Genomic DNA, 20713 nt, shown 5'->3' with positions numbered 1-20713 from the left:
CTACTTACGTCTATCTACTTACGTCTATGCTTCTGATAGTTAGCATGCTGTAACGTGGTTAAGCTAAAGACGAAACTCTCGTGAGCTAACCATGTTGCTCGAACACCGCGTCGGAAGATAAATGTAGGGACTCTTTCGTGGACTTTAACACCGTGGGACATTCCTCACTGCGCGAAGATGTTTTCGTCCGTTTGGAATTTTCTCAAGCGTCACAAGAGGAAATTTATTGTCACCGGAGCTGTAGTTGGAGGTACAGAAAACTGATGTTAGCCTGTGTGCCTTCCAACCGTCCATTAGTTTTGAATGTTTGCTTATTAATGTCTCCTGAATCAACATTATTTCCATTGACTGTCTCCTTAACTTCCTTGTTGTAGGTGAAAAATACCAATGTTAGAGGACATTGTTAGCGTGTAAGTGTTAAATTAAAGCGATATATATGCGTTGTAATACAAAAAGTTTGGCATGTGGACCAATTGTTCTTAAATTGACAGAAAATGAAGTTTTGTATTAGAATTCATCACTGTGTCTTGATACTACTTGTCACTGATGTATGATACTTCCCACTTTGCCCTCCCACCAGGTGTGTACTTCTTGGGTAAATATGCCCGTTCCAAGATCAGGGAGCTCCAAGAGAAGGAGGCCACCGAGTACATTGCTCAGGCCAGACGTCAGTTCCTCTTTGAGAGCAACCAGAGGACGTGCAACATGACCGGTGAGGAAATCAACACTGATTAATAACACTTAATAATTTTTTTTTTGCTTTCTGTGTTTCAGTTGTGTCTATGTTGCCTTCGCTGAGAGAAGCCATCGTCAACCAGCTCAACTCGGAAAGTCTTACCACCATCCTGAAGACCGGGTTAGTCAAGTGAAGTTTATTTATCCAGCTCTTAATAACAAAGAGGTCTCAAAGGGCTTTAGAGGACCACAGTTCATAAAATCAAGACAGGAGAGGTGTCAGTATAACAGGCCAAAATCCAGATGTCGGGGTTAGGCAGGGCAAAAGATTAGTTGCATACTAGGTGTAGTTAAACGAAATCTGAGAGTGTAGAAATAAGTCTTAAGGAGACTTTACACCGATTTTATCGGCCTTATCGGTATCGGCCAATAATTATCATTTTATGTTGATCGGCTTTAATGTCATAATTCGTCCATCCGTTCAATGATGTCATTGATCGGCTGTGCGAAATACATTTTCTCTGTGTCGCCACCGGGCACAGTATATTTGAATCCAAAAGGTAGTTTATTTTTAGCCTTGTCGCGTGTCTTTTGGCGTCCTGTAAATATCTGACGGCCAATAAAGTTATTTATTAAAAAAAAAAAAGAAAAACATGTCGGCGGTGTGGAACAGACAAGACATCTGAGACAGACAACACGTAATGCCTGGATCAGACTATACGACAAATTTGCTCTTTCACGATTGCACTATGTCAGACTTCTGAAATAAAATCTTGTATTCTGATACCACCGCATCCCGTTTTTTTACGATCATTGGGCTTTATCTTGTCAACTCAAATGCGACCGGATACACGCGTTACCATGGCGAGGACAACAAGAGTGGAGTGCACAGACTATATTATGAGAACAAAATGGGGAAAAACCTGTGTTGGTGGTCACTGGTGCTCAGGACAGGAGAGGACGTTGGTTTAAGGCTTGATTGAGGTATGTTCATGTACTTTTAATACGATACGAGTCGCAAGCAGGCAACAAAACGTTATGTAGCCTAGCAAGCGAGTGGTAGCATGAACGGTTGGACGTAAACATGCTGCCGTTCTGTCGAATTATGCTCTAAAGTTTCGGTGTGGGTGAAGTCATTTAATTAAAAATAAAGTAATTTAATTACAGTAAGTTAGCACCCATTATTTCTGTCATGTAATGTTGGTTTGACCTGACTGATTAGAATACACGATCTGACTAGAGCAGTGATTCCCAACCTTTATGGAGCCAAGGAAAATATTTTACAATTGAAAAGTCTGACGACACACCAACAAACAAAAATATCACAAAAAGTGGATACATGAATTACTGTATGTACTTCCTGCCATCTAATAGAAGACCATTAATTTGTTCTGTCTGTCACTATGCCTCACTGGCATAAATAGGGGAACAAAAATACATTATTTGTTGTTAATATAATTTTTTGAGCAATCAAGGACACAATAATGTACAATAAATGAACAGGTCATTTAAATGGACACATTCCTCCATCTTGTGATCGGATCGGTTATCGGTTTTCTAAACTCGCTGATGGGTGATCGGCCCCAAAAATCCTGATCGTGTAATGCCTAGTCTCAAGTAGAGATTTCAACATTTCTATAGAGGTAGCCGCTCTACTTTTGACGGGTGGGGCATTCCATAGTACCGGAGTTAAAATAGAGAATGCTCTAGAAGTCTAGAACCTGCTGACTTTTGCTCTCTGCTCCTCACTCTGACAGGCCGGCCAATAAAGTGGAGATCTGGGAGGATCTGAAGATCATTAGTAAGTCACACTTCTCTTTCCTGCTCGCGGTTCTTCACCTTGACCTCATTTGATGACCGTCGGCATCTTCTCCGACAGGTTTCACACGCAGCCTGGTGGCCGTGTACAGCACGTGTATGCTGGTGGTGCTTCTGAGGATCCAGCTCAACATCATTGGAGGGTACTTGTACCTGGATAACTCTGTGGGCAAGCCACCTGCAGTAAGGAACACGTTGCGAAGCTTCTAGAGCAGGGGTTCTCAAATAGGGGCGATGAGATATTAGATACATAGTATCATCTGAAAATGTGCTCCAATACTTACATGCAATTCAAGGTTCTGATATGATTGTGATATATATAATACAAAAAAATACATACATTTTGCTCATTTTGCTGGAGAGCAAAATGTATGTATTTTTTTTTCGAGGGTTAGTGTTAGGTCTTTCTAACCTTTGGTTTGGCCTTTTTAACCTGTGTGTGTGTGTGTCTGTGTTTGCTTGTTTGTTGTCAGCCTCCTCAGGCACCACCGGAGGTCCAGCAGCAGTACTTGTCCAGCATCCAACATCTCCTCGGTGACGGTAAGAACAACATTGATAACTTTATGTTTTGATAAGATACATATATCAATACATAAATAATAAATATGTCTCTCTATCTGAGCAGGATTGACACAGTTGATCACCGTAGTAAAGAAGTCAGTGCAGAACTCTCTGGATGGGTAAGAACAAAGAACAACTCCAATAAGTATTGCATTTTGTGTGGTCAAAAATGGGGGCACATCTTTTTATCACTGAGAAGAGACAATTCTGAACTTGCACAAGTTTTGTTCATCCCTGGGTGCAATTTCCAGATGCCTGAAGGTGCCACGTTCATCTGTTACAACAATTATACGCAATTCTAAGTATATACACCACGTGAAAGTCCAGTGGTCATATCGCTCAGGAAGGAGACAGGTTCTGTGTCCCAGAGATGAACGTGCATTGAGTCGAAATGTACATATTAACCCAAGCACAATGCTTTTGCTTTTTGCAAAACCTTGTGACACTGGTTGCTCAAGCTATTAAGAGTGTGTCATTATCCACAGTGACACGAGTACTGTACCAACATGAGCTGAAAGGCCACTCTGCCAGGAAGAAGCTTTTATGCCAAAAGAAAAAAAAGCTTGTTTACAGTTTGCAAATATATACAGACACACATACAGTACGTATACATACATGCACATTTAGATATACACACACACATACATAAACGTGCACTGAAACGCAATTATTGTGCATTGTGTGTGCAGTGTGTGTCTGAAGCAGAGTTTGAGTCTGTTGGAGTTGGAGCAGCATGTGAGTTGGATCCGAGCCGAGGTTGAGACCTGTACCCAGCACCCACTGTCCTCTTACATGCTGGCCGATGATGACAATGCCCTTGCCGATCAGGTCAACACAAACACACACACAAATACACACATAGTGGACTGGTTGTTGATTATTTTCTGATGCTCCAAACGTGAACAAATTCCAGATGACTGGAAACAAATTGACATGACCGCCAGAAATAACGATAGATGGACTAACTCCATTATTTGCCCAGCCCTGTGTAGTGAGGGCACAAACATCCATCCATCCATTTTCAACACTGCTTATCCTGGTTAGAGTCACGGGGCGCTCGAGCCTATCCCAGCTGACTTCGGGCAAAAGGCGGACTAGACCCTGAACTGGTCGCCATTCAATCGCAGGGCACATATAGACACGGACAACCATTCGCACTCACATTCACACTGTCACTGAGTGGGAACTGAACCCGCGCTGCCCGCACCAAAGTCAGGCGAGTGTACCACTACACCATCAGCGACCTAGGGCACAAACAAAAAACCCAATATAGAATTTTATTTATTTAAATTTTTTGAAATGTTTTATGCAAGAAAAACCCTTAAATGTGTAATAATGTGAAGGTGTTGCGTTCAGGCGTGCGGACTGACTGAGAATGACGTCCTGACCATCCGCCTACTCAACGAGACCAGGGACATGATGGACAAGTATCAGTCTGCTCACTATCTTCACATCCTCACTCCAGCAAACACGCAAACAATCACGTGTGTTGTTGTTGTCTCTGTGTGTTCAGTCCAGACTTCAGCATTGTGTTGACTACGTGCCTGCAGCGAGGATTCTCTCGTCTCCTCGACAACCTGGCGCAGTTCTTCCATCCGCCACCCACCGACTCCGCCCACACTTTCACCCCAGCCAGGTCATAATGTGTGTGTGTGTGTGTGTTTTTGCTCGAGTGTGGGCTCCTGTATCTGTTCATGAATGTGATGGCGCTCCTGACGGGTTCTCAGTATGTAGATGTTATTTTTTTTAAACTGTGTTTTCGGGCTGACTGATTTAGGAAAATAATGTAATTGCCATTTTTTTCCCTCAATATTGCCATTGTGATTGTCCTCTTGCCATGTATTTTTTCAGCACACATGAGCAATAAATTATTCTGTATTACAATAAACAATATCTGATTTATTATACAAAAAATATTAAGTCTTATAGGTTAGGGTTATGATAAGATAAAGGCAAATGAACCCTGAATTACTATGAAAGACGGACATTTATCTACAATTGTATTTCATCCGCGGCACCGTGGACGACTGGTTAGAGCGTCTGCCTCACAGTTCTGAGGACCGGGGTTCAAATCCCGGCCCCGCCTGTGTGGAGTTTGCATGCTCTCCCCGTGCCTGGGTGGATTTTCTCCGGGCACTCCGGTTTCCTCCCACATCCCAAAAACATGAATGGTAGGTTTATTGAGGACTCTAAATTGCCCTTAGGTGTGAATGTGAGTGCGAATGGTTGTTTGTTTCTATGTGCCCTGCGATTGGCTGGCAACCGGTTCAGGGTGTACCCCGCATCCTGCCCGAAGATAGCTGGGATAGGCTCCAGCACTCCCACGACCCTTGTGAGGATAAGCGGAACAGTAAATGGATGGATAGATATTTCATCCATCCATCAATTTTCTGTTCCGCTGTGCCGTTCCCAATGATCAGTGGAATCACAGCCTTTGCAATTAGCAAATCGCGTTTCATCGTATCTCAATATTATTATAAATGCAATTCATCTTTCAGCCCGAGTGTGTATTGACGTCTGTTTCTGTGTGTGTTTAGTCTGCCATCAATTTGTCTTCCGCTGGCTAAGATCATCCCCATCATCAACGGTCAGATCAACACCATCTGCAGTGAGGTACCAGGACACTTTGTTCAGGTAAGAATCATCATCATCATCATAAGATGGCTGGGAGTAACCAAAGTTATTATAGTGAATGAAATCTATAACGGAGCAAGTGCCAACTTCAAAATAAAAGCTTCACAGATAGTACATTGGACATCAATGCCTTGTTAGTCTTTTATTTTTTATTACCACCACGTTTAGTATGAGCAATCATTGTGGCTGCTGGCTTGACTTGGACTTTTTGACTGGAGCCCGTCCTGACCGAAGTCATTGTTCATACGTTGTAGTTCATGCCACTTTGGAGAAATAATTGCACGAGGGGATCACATTTATTGTCCAGTGTTTTGCCGTTTTTTCAGATAGTTGCGTTACTTTGTGGGACAGACAACTCTGCTGCACACTTTACATATCACTTATTGTTTAACGTCACTTGCCTTGTATCAAAACGTATAGACAACGGCTGTTGAACCCTTTTTGAGGCACTAGCTCCTCACCAATCATGTCCATGATCTTCAGCTCCGATTTTTGCTGTACTAGTTGGTTCTCTCGGCATGACACACATCCGGGAGCGACTGAGGCTCCCACTGCAGGGTGCGCTGGACGGCGGTTGTCATTTAGGCTGTCTAATGAAGCCTTAACCATGCCTTCGCCACCTGGTGGGTGGTTGGCTACTGGTTGAGAGAGTGCTTCAAGTTCATATGCAGCAGAAGCAGCATTTTAAATGTAAACTTGCAGACGATCAAGTTAATTTAATTGTGGCAGCCAGTCGCGATTAAAATTCAATTAATTGTGCAACCTTACGTGGTATTAAAGTGGATTGACTTCTTGCCCTCTTTCAGGAGCTTCTGATGAATGACAACCTGAAGGAGTTTGCTGCCAACGTGTACGACAGCTTCAGCACGTCACAAGAAGTACACAAGTAGGATGACCTCACCAAGAATGAACTTTAAAAATTTTTTTTTTTTTTTTTATTCTTAATGACTCATGTCATGTAAACTGGATTATCGGAAGCGCTCTTGCATCATGGGAAATGGAGCCTTACTAGGAGAGGCTGCCATGTTTTGATGCCCCTGCAGAGGCAGCAGGTAAGTGGGACGCACAGGCGCCATTTTGTCGTCTTTTCCAGTCACGTGCCGCTTCACTTGAGGAAATTATTCTTGGCGTGAATTGTTGCTCTGTGCAACCTTTAACCGTGATAATTGTTGACTTCCTGCTGGGGAAATTTTTGGAGACTCAGAGCAGGAAGAATAAATTAATTTCATTAAAGGAGACCTATTATTATAAAAAAATGTAAGTGTTCCCAGGTGTCTTTATAAAAAAATTCTGACAACTTGGGTTATATTTGTCTGATAGTTACATCTCTTTGATGATCTTAAACATTAAAGTGGGGAAACTTTGCAAACAAAATATAAGCATTTGAGAAAGGGGGCCAATACCTTTTCACGGCACTGGAGTACTTGGTCCCGGCATCAAATAATCTGGGCGCAGACCTCTGCCAAGGCTTCAACTTTTCTCCCCTGTGAAGAATTAATCAATCATTCCGCTTTCACTATGAATCTATTTTAGAAAGGATTCCAGATAAAAACAGAGCCGGAGTTTGGATGTACTTCAATGCAGTTCTCCTTGTTGTGCACAAGGTGTTGCCATTACAGTAGACTTTAAACTTGTTTTGATTGGAACATTCACGTTTCATCTTTTCTTCTAGTAATTTTTAAGATGTTAAATAAATGAAATTGTCACTAAATGAAGTCCAACTAAGGATGTCCAATAATGGCGGTGGTCCTGCCAAAAGGGGTCGCTGTTGTACATATGGATCACACGGTTGGAAAAACCCTCGATTGAAATGAATGCTGATTCAGGATGACATCACATCTAGGTTTAAAAAAATAATAATTTTTATACATTAAATATGATGTAGTTAGGCTATATTAGGTGTATAGACATGGGGTCAAAGGTAAATATGCAACATTTAAGTGTATACAACATTAAATATGAGAAATGAAATAAGCATATAGAACCTAAATATGCAAATCTGATACATTAGGTAAAGACAATAAGTATGATGCAATTCTGCTATATTCGCGGTGTGTAGACATTAAATACGAAGTAATGCTAGATTGCAGGTGTACAGACTAACTATGATGTCAATACGCTGCACTAAAGTGTATACAACATATATGATAACATATGCCCACTGCCTATTCCCCACATTAGCTGGGGTCCGCTGTATTAAATATGTACACATACCGTAATTTCTTGTGTATAATACGCAGTTTCCCCCCCAAAAAAGTGTCAAAAATCAATGGCGCGCATTATACATAGGTATAGGTGAAAATGAAAAAGATTTTCCCATTTGATAAATGTATGCCGCCATCTAGAGGTTATGAAAAAGCGGTACTCGTTCATTTCAATATGCCACTGCCACCGAGAGGTTATGAGAGAGGTGTACACTTTAATTATAATACGCCAGGGCCACCTAGAGGCCATGAAAAAGGTGTAGCCTACACTTTCATTCCAATATGACTGCATATGTACAGTTGTGCTCATAAGTTTACATACCCTAGCACAATTTTGTAAACATTGTATTTTATTTTTTTAATTTTTTTAAAAATACGACTGATGACTGAACAACAACCATCATTAAGTTCTTTATGGGTATGTTTTGTTTGATGATGATGTTTTTCTGAAATGCTTGACAGTTTAATTTTAATCTCATTAAAATAAAACTAAATGTTTCGCCTGGCCCTTTTTAAAGAATTGTACCCATCTTACAAATTCTGCCTAGGTAATCAAACATGAGCACAACTGTGTGTTTTCTCATTCACTAAATATAAGTAGGGCTGTGAATTTCAAAATAAGAGCAAGTAAATAAAAAGAAAGTGTTACATGTTCGAATAAAGTGCTTAGCTTCAGAATAATTACTTGAAAAAAAATGAACAAAATAAAGATATTTCATGTTTTGATCATATGGTAGAAGCAAAATCATGCATTGTAAAAATGCATTATATATGGGTAGAAGGGTTTTGGCGACTGATTAGAGTGTCTGTCTCACAGTTCTGAGGACTGGGGTTCAATCCCTGGCCCCGCCTGTGTGGGGTTTGCATGTTCTCCCCGTACCTGTGTGGGTTTTCTCCGGGCACTCCGGTTTCCTCCCACATCCCAAAAACATGCATGGTAGGTTAATTGTCAACTCTAAATTGCCCGTAGGTGTGAGTGCGAATGGTTGTTTGCTTGTATGTGCCCTGCGATTGGCTGGCAACCAGTTCAGGGTGTACCCCTCCTCCTGCCCAATGATAGCTGGGATAGGCTCCAGCACTCCCGCGACCCTACTGAGGAGAAGCGGCTCAGAAAATGGATGGATGGATAAAGTAATTAAATTGCAGTAAGTTAGCACCTATTATTTCTGTCGTATGTTGTTCTGTTGTATGTTGATTTGACCTAAACTTATGACAGTGGCCAATCCTTGAATACCCCCACGAGGTCATTGGTGTTTTAACTTCTAAAATAATAATTTGAGCTGGGACGGGCTCCTGCACGCCCGTAACCCTTGTGAGGATAAGCTGTATAGAAAATGGATGGATGGATGAATACAGTATACAGTACACAAGTATATACAATAAATGAACAAATCATGTAAATAGACACGTTGCTCCACCTTGTCATCGGATTGGTGATCGGTGATTGTTTTTGCTTTTAAACTTGCTGATCGGTGATCGGCCCCAAAAATCCAGATCGCGTAAAGCCGTGTAAATATCCTACGTTAGAAAATGTACAACATATGTCAATATATAGAACATCACTTGTACACAGGCGTCACAGGGTTGAAAATCTAGAAAAATGCTGACTCAGGATGATGTCACAGATATATATTTTTTTTTTACTTTCCGTGTGGCACATGGAAAAGAGATCCTGTTTCCTAATCCCAGTCATTAAGGGTGTGTGCGTCTGAGTGAGAGAGAAAGAGAGAGACAAAACAGCACATTTAACCTGCAGCTTTTTTCACAATGACAACAGCTTTTTTACGTTTGTATCACATTGACGTGTCGTCGTCGTCATCATCAGCGTTTCGTTTCGGCTGTGAAAGTTGGCCTGGCTTCTAGTCACCTCTGTCGGCTGATCAAATACTCCTCGTGCACTTGCCGTTTTCTTTCCATGTATGGACGTTTGTCATGCCAGTCATGATGATGTCGTCACGTTCTGATGTGTTGACCAGTGTGTCACGTGACACCAAAACCAGCCTTTAACCCTAAATCATAATATTCTTATTGTTGTTTCTCATGGATTGCCACTGTTTTCATGAGTTTGTTCCTTTATTGTTATTACTAATATGACATCATTGTAAATTGTATCATACTTTTGGTTCTACAGTGGGGCAAACAAATATTTAATCAGCCACCAATCTTGCAAGTTCTCCCACTTAAAAAGATGAGAGAGGACTGTAATTGTCATCATGGGTATACCTCACGTATGAGAGACAAAATGAGAAAAAACAACCTCAAACAGTTATACTCCAAACTCCACTATGGCCAAGACCAAAGAGCTGTCAAAGGACACCAGAAACAAAATGGTAGACCTGCACCAGGCTGGGAAGACTAAGTCTGCAGTAAGTAAGCAGCTTGGTGTGAAGAAATGAACTGTGGGAGCAATTATTAGAAAATGGAAGACATACAAGACCACTGATAATCTCCCTCGATCTGGGGCTCCATGCAAGATCTCACATCGTGGGGTGAAAATGATCATAAGAACGGTGAGCAAAAATCCCAGAACCACATGGGGGGGACCCGGTGAATGACCTGCAGAGAGCTGGGACCAAAGTAGCAAAGGCTACCCATCAGTAACACACTACGCCGCCAGGGACTCGAAGCTTGCAGTGCCAGACGTGTCCTCCTGCTTAAGCCAGCACATGTCCAGGCCCGTCTGAAGTGTGCTAGAGAGCATTTGGATGATCCAGAAGAGGATTGGGAGAATGTCAGATGAAACCAAAATATAACTTTTTGTTTAAAACTCAACTTGTCGTGTTTGGAGGAGAAAGAATGCTGCGTTGGATCCGAAGAACACCATACCTACTTTGAAGCATGGGGTGGAAACATCATGCTTTGGGTTGTTTTTCTGGAAAGGGACCAGGACAACTGATCCGTGTAAATGAAAGACTGAATGGGGCCATGTATCGTGAGATTTTGGGTGAAAACCTCCTTCCATCAGCAAGGGCATTGAAGATGAAACGCGGCTGTGTCTTTCAGCATGACAATGATCCCAAACACACCACCCGGGCAACGAAGGAGTAGCTTCGCAAGAAGCATTTCAAGGTCCTGGAGTGGCCTAGCCACACTCCAGATCTCAACCCCATAGAAAATCTTTAGAGGGAGTTGAAAGTCTGTGTTGCCCAGCGACATCCCCAAAACATCACTATTAAAGGGTATATAACAAAGTATTGAGATTAACTTTTGTTATTGACCAAATATTTTTTTTCCACCATAAATTGTTTAAAAATCAGACAATGTGATTTTCTGGATTGTTCTTTTTCTCATTTTGTCTCTCATAGGTGAGGTATACCTATGATGAAAATTACAGGCCTCTCTCATCTTTTTAAATTGTAGAATTTAACACAATTGGTGGCTGACACAATGCTTTTTTGCCCCACTGTAACTATTATCCTCATAATCAGAATATATTTTATCATCGCAATTCAAGTTATTCCGACCTGTTATGCTGGATTTCCACTACTGTGAGGCAGACGTGTAAACCACTATGATACTGTGCTGTACTTATTCTTCTCATTTCTACTAATAGTGTTTGTGTCAGTGTGTTCATTGCTTGTACATTTCTGCTTGTAATCCCGGTGAGTCACAACTACGGGCAGAAGGTCCAACGCGTGGCGCTGACATCATCCCGTTATCCCGCTATCATACAACCCCCTCGCTGCGGTGTACGCACGCACGCTAACGCTAGTGGGAGCATCCTACATTATTGAGCATCTCCGTTGCGCCTCGACACGGTTGGCCGACAGCGGCCTCTGCTGATTGGTGGAGAGAGGGAAGGGGGTCAATCCCTCATTAGGTATTCAGGATGATGAAGGCTGAGGTCACTTGCACTCTGAAGGCTGAGGTGATGTCATCTCACCTGAGCACACGCTCACACAATCTTTGGTCACCGGAACGCTGCCGTGTTGTCATCGCAGATATAAAGACACAAACGGCGACATGTTGAAATGTAAACACACACAGAAAAGGGGGCTTGTCCGCCGAGGTCATGTGATTGATCGATTACCAAATCATGACCTAGCTGAAGTCACATCTTTTTACATGACAGCATCTCGACTCAACTAATTCTGGAGTCTTACAATTTTTATGTCAACGTGCTGTAGTGTATAGTGTATGTGATTGTTTTAGAGCGTGTATATGTACATGCGTATTTGTGTACACATCATCTAAAAATAGCATGTGTGACGCCATGCTTGGCCGGCTTGGGGAATCCTGGGACACGTTCCATTCCGGAGTGTTCTCTTTTATTTTCCACCCCTTTGCTTTGTGAAATTTAGTTGTTAAAAGTCCGAACTCATGTGGGAAAAAAAACACAATTAGTTCAAGTGACTGACTCCTCTTAATGAATTTGTGTAAAAACGCAGCCCTGAGCTAAAAAGTAGGCCGGAGGACGGCAAGTGTTGCTGTTGGAATGTGGCCAACGCGGTGCAGAGGCTTCCCCCGCAGGTGGTACCTTCCCCGCCTCGGCGTCCTCGTCCGGGTTCAAGTCCACAAGGCGTGACGGGGCCGTTGCCGCAGCGACAACCGTGTCAACATAAACAGCGGACAGACGTGCGGAATGTTGGCGTCATCCGCTTGCATGCAAGGAATCATGGGAAGCATTCGTTTGGCGTCATCCACCGTTGATTTTAATACCACTTGTTTGTTCTCATGAACGACAAATGACTTGATTGTTCTTTGAAATGACATATCTAAAAAAAACACTTGTTCTCATCAGCAACATATTTAAATGACCTATCGTTCTGTTGTCCTTAACAGTGACATATCTTAATCTTAAAGCAGTGGAACCTCGGTTTTCATACACCCTTGATTTTGTACGATTCGTTTTTTGAAGAATTTTGTCATCTAAATTTTGTTCCGGTTTTCGTACTTAGCTTGGTCGGCAGAAAATGGCTCTCCTCTCCTCTTATTGTCATTTCCATACACCAGTAAGAGGCTTCAATCAAGGTAAAATTGATTCATTCATTCTTCATTTTTCATTTATATTTATTGCACACTCTTTTCTGTATGTAAAACGATAGTTATTCTCTGTTAAATCCATCCATCCTTCCATTTTCTGAGCCGCTTCTCCTCACTAGGGTCGCGGGCGTGCTGGAGCCTATCCCAGCTATCATCGGGCAGGAGGCGGGGTACGCCCTGAACTGGTTGCCAGCCAATCGCAGTTCTCTGTTAAATGTTTTGGCTAATCTTATTAGGTGTCGAGAACGGATTCATTAGATTTACATTATTTTCTAAGGCAAATATTGCTTTGAATTTCGAATAATTTCGTTTTAGTCAGATTTTCTGGAAGTGATCACAAAAGCTGAGGTGGAACAACATACAGTACATACTCAATTTACACATTTTATTTGTTCCTTGACCGGGTTCTCAAACCGAAACCAAATCCAGGTAAAGTTTTCCATTTAAAAGAATGGAAATGCAATTAATCCATTCCCGCTGCAGTGTACCGTTATACTAATTTACCTTATTCTGATCATTGTGTGGTTAAGAATAAATACTATGCAATATAGAAGTAGATGCAAATTTATGATAATGAAATAAGAGTGGGTGTGCTAGCAAATGACTGTGCAGTGTTAATGTTTGTTAATGTAAATCCTGAAGCACAGAGTCAATGATGTTTATGCGGCGTGAGAAAAAGCATAAAGTTCTGAGCCTTCCGTTGCCATGTCGAGACTGTAAACCGAAAATACTTTAGTATTCAACCCGAGGTAATTATTTTTTTTTTTTTTCTGAAATAATTTAGAACCTGGTTTATTCGTAAACTGAGGTTCCACAGTATTTAAATGAATTGCTTGTTCTTAGGAACAACTTATTTAAATGAGGTTTCCCTATGAACAACATGGAAATGAGCTGTTTATTCCTCAAAACGGCTTATTTAAATTACATTAATTGCCCTTACGAACAACATTTAAATGAGTTGTTTGTACTTAAGACCCATATTCTCCCATGCCCATAAGACGGAAAAGGCGCACAGTTTTGTGCTTTTCTGGCTGTGCAGATTCTCCCATCTAACCCTAAAGTCTGTCATTTGTGCACCTTCATGCCAGATACACAGTCTGGGTGGAGTGACCCTAAAATGTGGGCGATCCCTGTCAAATCTGGCCTTGCGCTCAGTCTCTCATCTACTTAAGCGTTTTTCTTCTAAGACGCTTCAGAGGTTGTAGTCAGTCCAGCGCCCTCCGAAAGTGCAACATCGCTCCTGAAGTGTGGATGCGGTTTTAATAGATGCGACATGTACTAATAATATTGTAAAAGAGATTTCCACAAAGCTGTCATTAATCCAGAGCAGGGCGATGAAAGGATTCCCAATCAGAGAGTGAACAAAACATTTTGAGTTAATCAAAGAGGCACAGTGGGTCAGCATTTTAAGGCATAATATTTTCTTTGCGGATTAAATCGGCGCTGGCTGAACTTTTGTTTTGCTGTCGTTCATGATGCTCACCTACATACAACTACCAGAAGTGATTCCGTTTCCTGGCCGGCATTAAAAGCCAAGCCTTTGTAGTTTTTTTTTTTAAGATAAAAATGTTTTTAAGAAAGAAAGAGGGGGGGAAAAAAAAAAAAAGATCACCCCAAGATGGGACGGCCTGCTTGTTGAACAGAAACAAGGGCAGGGATCCCACTAATTACAACTACTACATTCATTATAATGGTGACTGGTATGTTTAATCGTTTTGTTTTTAGTTGTATGCTGGTCCATCAAAAGAAGTTGTCTATTTGAAACCGGTCCAGTGGTGCAAAAAAATATTGCGGAATGCTGATCTATAACACTGTAAGCACACGCCCTTTTTTTTACCGATACACCTGCATTAAGTCATTAGGACACTATTCTGATTAAATTGCTTTGACTGGCTTTATTGCATACACAATAAAAAACAAGAGAGAATACGGTCTCCCTCAAAGTGTACGTAACCAGCCAGAGAGGTGCGCACGACCCGACTGACTGAGGACACATTTGCCGGTGTAAGGTGTTTTCAAATTTTGTGTGCTTTATTTTGTATCGATTTCAATGATATTTACAGGAAAAATCTGCATGTCCGTGATTTACAGACAGCCTCAGTTATTGAAGTTTTCATTTAACTTGATAAGAAATGCTGTTGTGGCTGGAAACTACATGCACTTTTTGTTAGAATTTTAAAACAAGGATGTCTTTTGTCCAAGATAAAAAAAAATAAAAAATAAAAATTAATAAATAAAAATGCAAATCTGATAAGCTGTTTAATAGACATATTCTTAAAGGCATTTAAACAAAGTGTTGCCGTTTGTACTATTAAATATTTTCACGCCAATATTTTCCCCTTTCCTGCAAATTAATATTAGCTCCAAACATTGGTTATCGGCCTCCTTGACTACTAATAATTGATATCAGCCCTTTAAAAAACATATATCTCTATCGCTAGACAATTTGGCTCAAAATGAGGAATTTGGTCATCTTTGGAATTCAATGAAGTGTGTTCGATGTGTCTATCAACACAAAAATGACGTCAACATTTCAAAGACATTTTTGGTTTCCCATGTTACCCCGCAGCAAGTGAATGCCTCGTTGCGTCCTTATGTGGTCTCGAGGCTGAGTGACTGCGTTCAAACCAAAATTTTGATATTATCTCGAAGGAGGCAATACGGAACTGCTTGACACGACGTCAAGTTTCCCAGCCCGTCTGCCTACATTCCGACTCTTGCGTCATCAGCGTATTTTGCTGCGGAACGTCAATGACAAATCACGTCAACGTGAAATTAGCATTTTCCCAGCTGATTGTCTCCCACTCAGGAATTTCCATTGTGACGCACTTTTGGGAACAATTTAAGCTTCTTGCTTGAGTCAAAGGGCAATCATGTTGTTGTTGTTGTCTTAATTTATTCCCAATATTGGTTGATTGAAATATTTTTCTTATTTATTCAAGTATCACGTTACATAATTGGTTGTTTTTTGTATATAGTCAAATCTTTGTTTGATTCGAACATGTTTGTTTATATTACAAAATTATACTATTAAAATGTATTATTAAAGGTTGAATTCATCCATCCATCCATCCATTTTCTGAGCCGCTTCTCCTCACTAGGGTCGCAGGCGTGCTGGAGCCTATCCCAGCTGTCATCGGGCAGGAGGCGGGGTACACCCTGAACTGGTTGCCAGCCAATCGCAGGGCACATAGAAACAAACAACCATTCGCACTCACAGTCATGCCTACGGGCAATTTAGAGTCTCCAATTTATGCATGTTTTTGGGATGTGGGAGGAAACCGGAGTGCCCGGAGAAAACCCACGCAGGCACGGGGAGAACATGCAAACTCCACACAGTCGGGGCTGGGGATTGAACCCGGGTCCTCAGAACTGTGAGGCTGACGCTCTAACCAGTCGGCCACCGTGCCGCCTAAAGGTTGAATTATTAAATGAAATTAGTTTATTAAAAATGTACTATTTTGAATGCATTTGTAACCTTTTGATTTTATTCATCTTTGTCATTTGATTTGAATAATTGATTTATTACAAATAATCAAAAATGTTAGTAAAATTAGCAGTTTTATGTTAAACATTTTTTGTGTTTTGTTAAATAACTGACTAATTAATGATAATTAAACAAATTATAAATGTATAAAATGAGAAGGAATCATAATTAAACATAATTGAACTACATGACATGCATATGTTGATTTTTTTAGATTGTATTCGCATTGCTCATTTAAAATATTGATTTATTGTAAATTATCAAAAATATTTGCAAAATTTTACATATACTATACATTTAATATTTGGTATTTATTAAATAATTGGTTCATTAATAAGCATAATTAAATAAATAAATCAATAAGTGTATTCCTTCATTAAAATGAACTATTTTACGTGCATTTTTTTTTTTTTATCTAATATTGAATTTAATGAATTTATCTTGTTTAAATAACATTGCCCATTGAATTTATGTTCCATGGGCCAGCACGAGTGATTGTGAAGGCCTTGGGCAGACTACTTTGACTTGGCAAGGCTGAAATCTGACTGGACAAAATAAAAACATTTAATATCTACATACTGGAAGTGTAAGCCAGCCGAGAAGGGGTTGCTGGGCCTGACTTTCCGCCACTGGTTTAAAAAAAGAAAAAGAAAAAAAAGCCAGGCAAGTTGTGGTTTGTGCCAAACAAAAAGACAATGCGGCGGTGTTCCGCGTCAATGCTCTAATTTTCTTTGACTTTGCCGCCATGTTAGTGGGAAGTGCAAAAACTGGTCCAAACCAGAAAAACACAAAAGGTCAGGCGGCTCTCGCCATCTTTTGTTTTTTTCTTATGGCGTCTACTCTCTCATCAGCAGGATCCTTGCCAAACAGTTGTGGCTGCAGGTTGCGGTTTCGACATTGCTTCATTAGCAAGCCGCCATGTGATTGGATGAGAGCCAATGTTGATCACGTGATCTTCAAAAATACCCACAGCAGATCATTTACAGAAAACGTGATGGGAATATTGGAAAAAAAAAAAATGTCTTATTGAATCTTTTCTCCTAGCTGTACGTATAATAAGCTTGTTATTATTGTCACGTCATCTTTTTGTCCTTTTTATGCGGCCATGCCTTGAAGCACGAAGAAATTTGAGCAGAAACTTGAGTCAAGGTGGAGAATTTCTAAGATGGAAAAAAGGGTGTAAGCCATCTTTTTCTGCCTTTAAATGAATTTGAATTTGAATATCTTGGAGCACTACAGTATTTCAGTTGTCCAACTGAAAAAGGTGAAACTCAAATATTCATTTAAACACTGAATTTGGGGTTTTCCTTTAGCTGGAAGCGCAATTATCAATATTAGAAGATATTAAATCTTAAAATGTTTTACTCCATGTGTGGGGGATCTATAATATGATGTATGAGTTTTACTTTTTGATTTAAACTACTTAAACAAATTAAGTTTTCCACATATTCTAATTTATTGAAATGCACTTCTGTGTATCTTAGGTTCTATTGTATGTTGTTATTTGACTATAAAAACCTTTTGCTAATGTCTGGTTTTGCAGTGACTCATTTTAATCATACTTTTAGCATATCTACCCTCATATAGTTAGATTACGTTTATTGTGTCGGGTACCAGGATGCTTTTATTTTGTCATAGTGAAAGCATTCAAGAAGATGTTCTACTTCAGTTTTTTGTCTTCCTTGTTTTAACACTCTTGACCACAATCCACAGTTGACGTAGAAACGCCAAAAAAACCTCTTTGTGAATACACTGAATTTCGTTTGTGGAAGAGAGGCCATCTGGGCCAGGAGACTTATCAATCTTCTTTGTTGTTAGCGGAAAACGGCTTATTTGCGTAGGTTCTTTTGGGGAGCCCCAAATGTTGACTGGAGGCAGGTGGACTTTTCTTGTTTGTTAAAAGGGCTTCTTCAGTTCTAAATGTTTCGGTTTGAAGTCTCCCTATTTATGCTTCGGTGGAGGTGGTCACAGTAGGGTGCTGTCTTTCACTTCCCTATTGGGCAAATTGCTCATTGGGGCCATTCTTCCCCTGGAATGACATCTCAGGACATTGTAAGCAGACAATAGGTGATGCCACAAGCCTCCTCCGTGGCTTTTTTACATCTCTTTCAAACCAGCGGTTCTCCGTATCCAATTTTATACAGTGGACCGAGATAGTCCACTAAGAATGTAGTGAGTACGGAACGAGTGAATGGTTCTGAACGCAGAAATTGGGTTTTGAATCATTCATCATTCCCTTCTCCCGAATCACTACATACACATTTTTATATAGCGGATTATATAATTGATTGATTCATCGAATACGCCCTAATGACTATATAGGGATTTTTATTTCGTGGACTAAATAGTTGAGTCATCAGTTAAATGATAAAAAGTTTTGGAATACTCCTTGGGCGGCATTCATGGTGTCATTGCTGTCACATTATAACAATATACCGGCTCAACGGATCAGTTGATGGACCTTCTGTAATAAATATGAAACAAATAAATCAGTAATAATATACATTGGGGGCACGAGACGGGTCGGGGATCTTACTCATTACACTTTCCAACAGAACAACAAAATGGCCAGCCCGCTATATAGTGGATGGGAAGGGTTTCCCAACACAGCCTCTCTCGCTCCATCAATATCGCTCTCTCTTTCTCCTCAGGTGCATGCGTACCGTTGGCATGGGGAAAGGGGGGGTTGGTGGCTGCAAGCGGTGGGGGTTCATTTCCCGGATTTCATGTGAGAAGGCAGAAGAGGAAGAATGGTGCGGCGGAGGGGGCGGAGGGTGCCGGGTGCTGGAAGAGCCGCCACTTCCCGGAAGACATGACATCACCGGCACATGATTTCATCAAGTGCAGCTTGGCGCACTTGCAAAGTGCTGATTAAATAATAATATTGCATGTAATTCTAGATTATAGGACAGTACTTTGTAATAAAATAACAGAGTAATATTACATATAATAAACCATGAATAAATAATTCTACTTTAGATTATTTGCATTCAGGGGTGGGCAAAGTTCTTTAATCTGCTCCATGCAAAATACTACATATAGAGTAAGAATATATATATATATATATATATATAATTTTATTTAACAGCGAGTAACTATACATTCCTATTTCCATGTTTCAACAGCTCTTTTGTCCTCATGATCACATCCAGTAAATGACCTCACTTCTTCATCTGCTGTGTTGCCATGGTAACACGTTCACCCACAAACTCATTTTTCTTTTGTCATAAATAAAATGTGAAAAAAAGTGATATCAAACTCTCCCTTTTCCTTTTGACTTTCTGTGAAGCTGCCATCGCCCCGACGACGGTGACAAGAAGAAGAAGAAGTGAGTGCGGTTTCATAACGAAAACAAAACCAGGTCAAAGTTCACAAAGGCGACTGATGGGAAGTTGTTGTGTTTTACACGTTTCTTTGAAAAGTATCAACGCGGGATTTAATCATATGATAAAAGTCACACGTCTGAATCAGCATTTCTCATTGGAGCGCCTCATTTGTCACTTTAAACGTCATCAAGGAGTGCTGGAACTGAGGTTACCATGGCAACAAGCTCACTATGTTGAGCAAATCAGTGGTCCCCATTGAAATTTATTATTTTATCTGTTTGAGTTTCCCCCCCAAAAAAACAATTGTTTTTCCTATGTATTATTAATAAATATTGCACTGTATTGTATATAAACATGATAAAATGTAAAGAAATAAACTGGTTTTATAAAGTGTCATAACTCTACGTACTGAAGTACAGCGTTGATGTGTGCCTTTAAGAGGCGTGGCCAAGTAAGTGACATTAGGAACTTGGCAGAGCCGCATGTGAGTGTCTGGGCGTGAGTTGTGGCCCACAGCAGCTCGTGCAGTGTGTTAATTGGAGGACAGCGTGTGTGTGTGTGTGTAAGTGAGCGAGAGAGCGCGAGTGTGTTATTGATGTATTCGTGTGTTTGTGTCTTGCGTGCGCATGAGTGAGTTGTGTGTTTGTGTGACACTGCAGCTAAATGAAGACGGCGTACATCAGTGTGTATTAATAACACACACGCACGGTTGTCGGGCTTCTAATAATAACGCAAACGTTTAAAAGTGCAGAAGCGTATCACTTTCTTTTCTTGATGCAGCTCGCTGATGCCAGTGGAATCGTGTGGGGTGATGAGGTGGGCAGCGGGGAAACACCCACCTGGCTTATATCTACACACACACACACACACACACATGCACATATACGCAAGGACAGGATTTTTCTGAGAAAGCTTCCCAAAAAAGGAAAGCGCTAGCCTGTATGGAAACCAAAACACCCTGACATGTTGCAGGATATATTCAAAAAATGTTAACATTGTACGTGTAATATTCTGACTTTATTCTT

At 40.7% G+C, this 20713-nt stretch overlaps 1 protein-coding gene across 2 annotated transcripts; it reads left to right on the top strand.

Moving 5' to 3' along the window:
- The first annotated feature begins 8 nt into the window (after window positions 1-8).
- Window positions 9-20014, top strand: pex3 (peroxisomal biogenesis factor 3). 2 transcript variants are annotated; one of them, XM_061704973.1, is made up of 14 exons: window positions 9-250; window positions 581-712; window positions 775-856; window positions 2433-2476; window positions 2555-2676; window positions 2967-3033; window positions 3119-3173; window positions 3744-3882; window positions 4411-4481; window positions 4568-4690; window positions 5592-5688; window positions 6495-6574; window positions 19488-19551; window positions 19652-20014. In XM_061704973.1, exons 1-13 carry the CDS (start codon window positions 178-180, stop codon window positions 19519-19521), a joined length of 1119 nt encoding a protein of 372 aa, XP_061560957.1. In that variant the 5' UTR covers window positions 9-177; the 3' UTR covers window positions 19522-19551; window positions 19652-20014. The 2 variants fall into 2 exon arrangements, with proteins under 2 accessions (XP_061560957.1, XP_061560958.1); XM_061704974.1 differs by lacking the exons at window positions 19488-19551; window positions 19652-20014 and having other exon boundaries at window positions 10-250; window positions 6495-8892.
- The last annotated feature ends 699 nt before the right edge of the window (window positions 20015-20713 follow it).

This window comes from Phycodurus eques, chromosome 18 (assembly GCF_024500275.1).
Source record: "Phycodurus eques isolate BA_2022a chromosome 18, UOR_Pequ_1.1, whole genome shotgun sequence".
In the NCBI taxonomy this organism is placed as follows: Eukaryota; Metazoa; Chordata; class Actinopteri; order Syngnathiformes; family Syngnathidae; genus Phycodurus; species Phycodurus eques.
The sequence above is the reverse complement of the archived record's forward strand: the minus strand, read 5'-3'. Positions and strand labels throughout refer to the sequence as shown.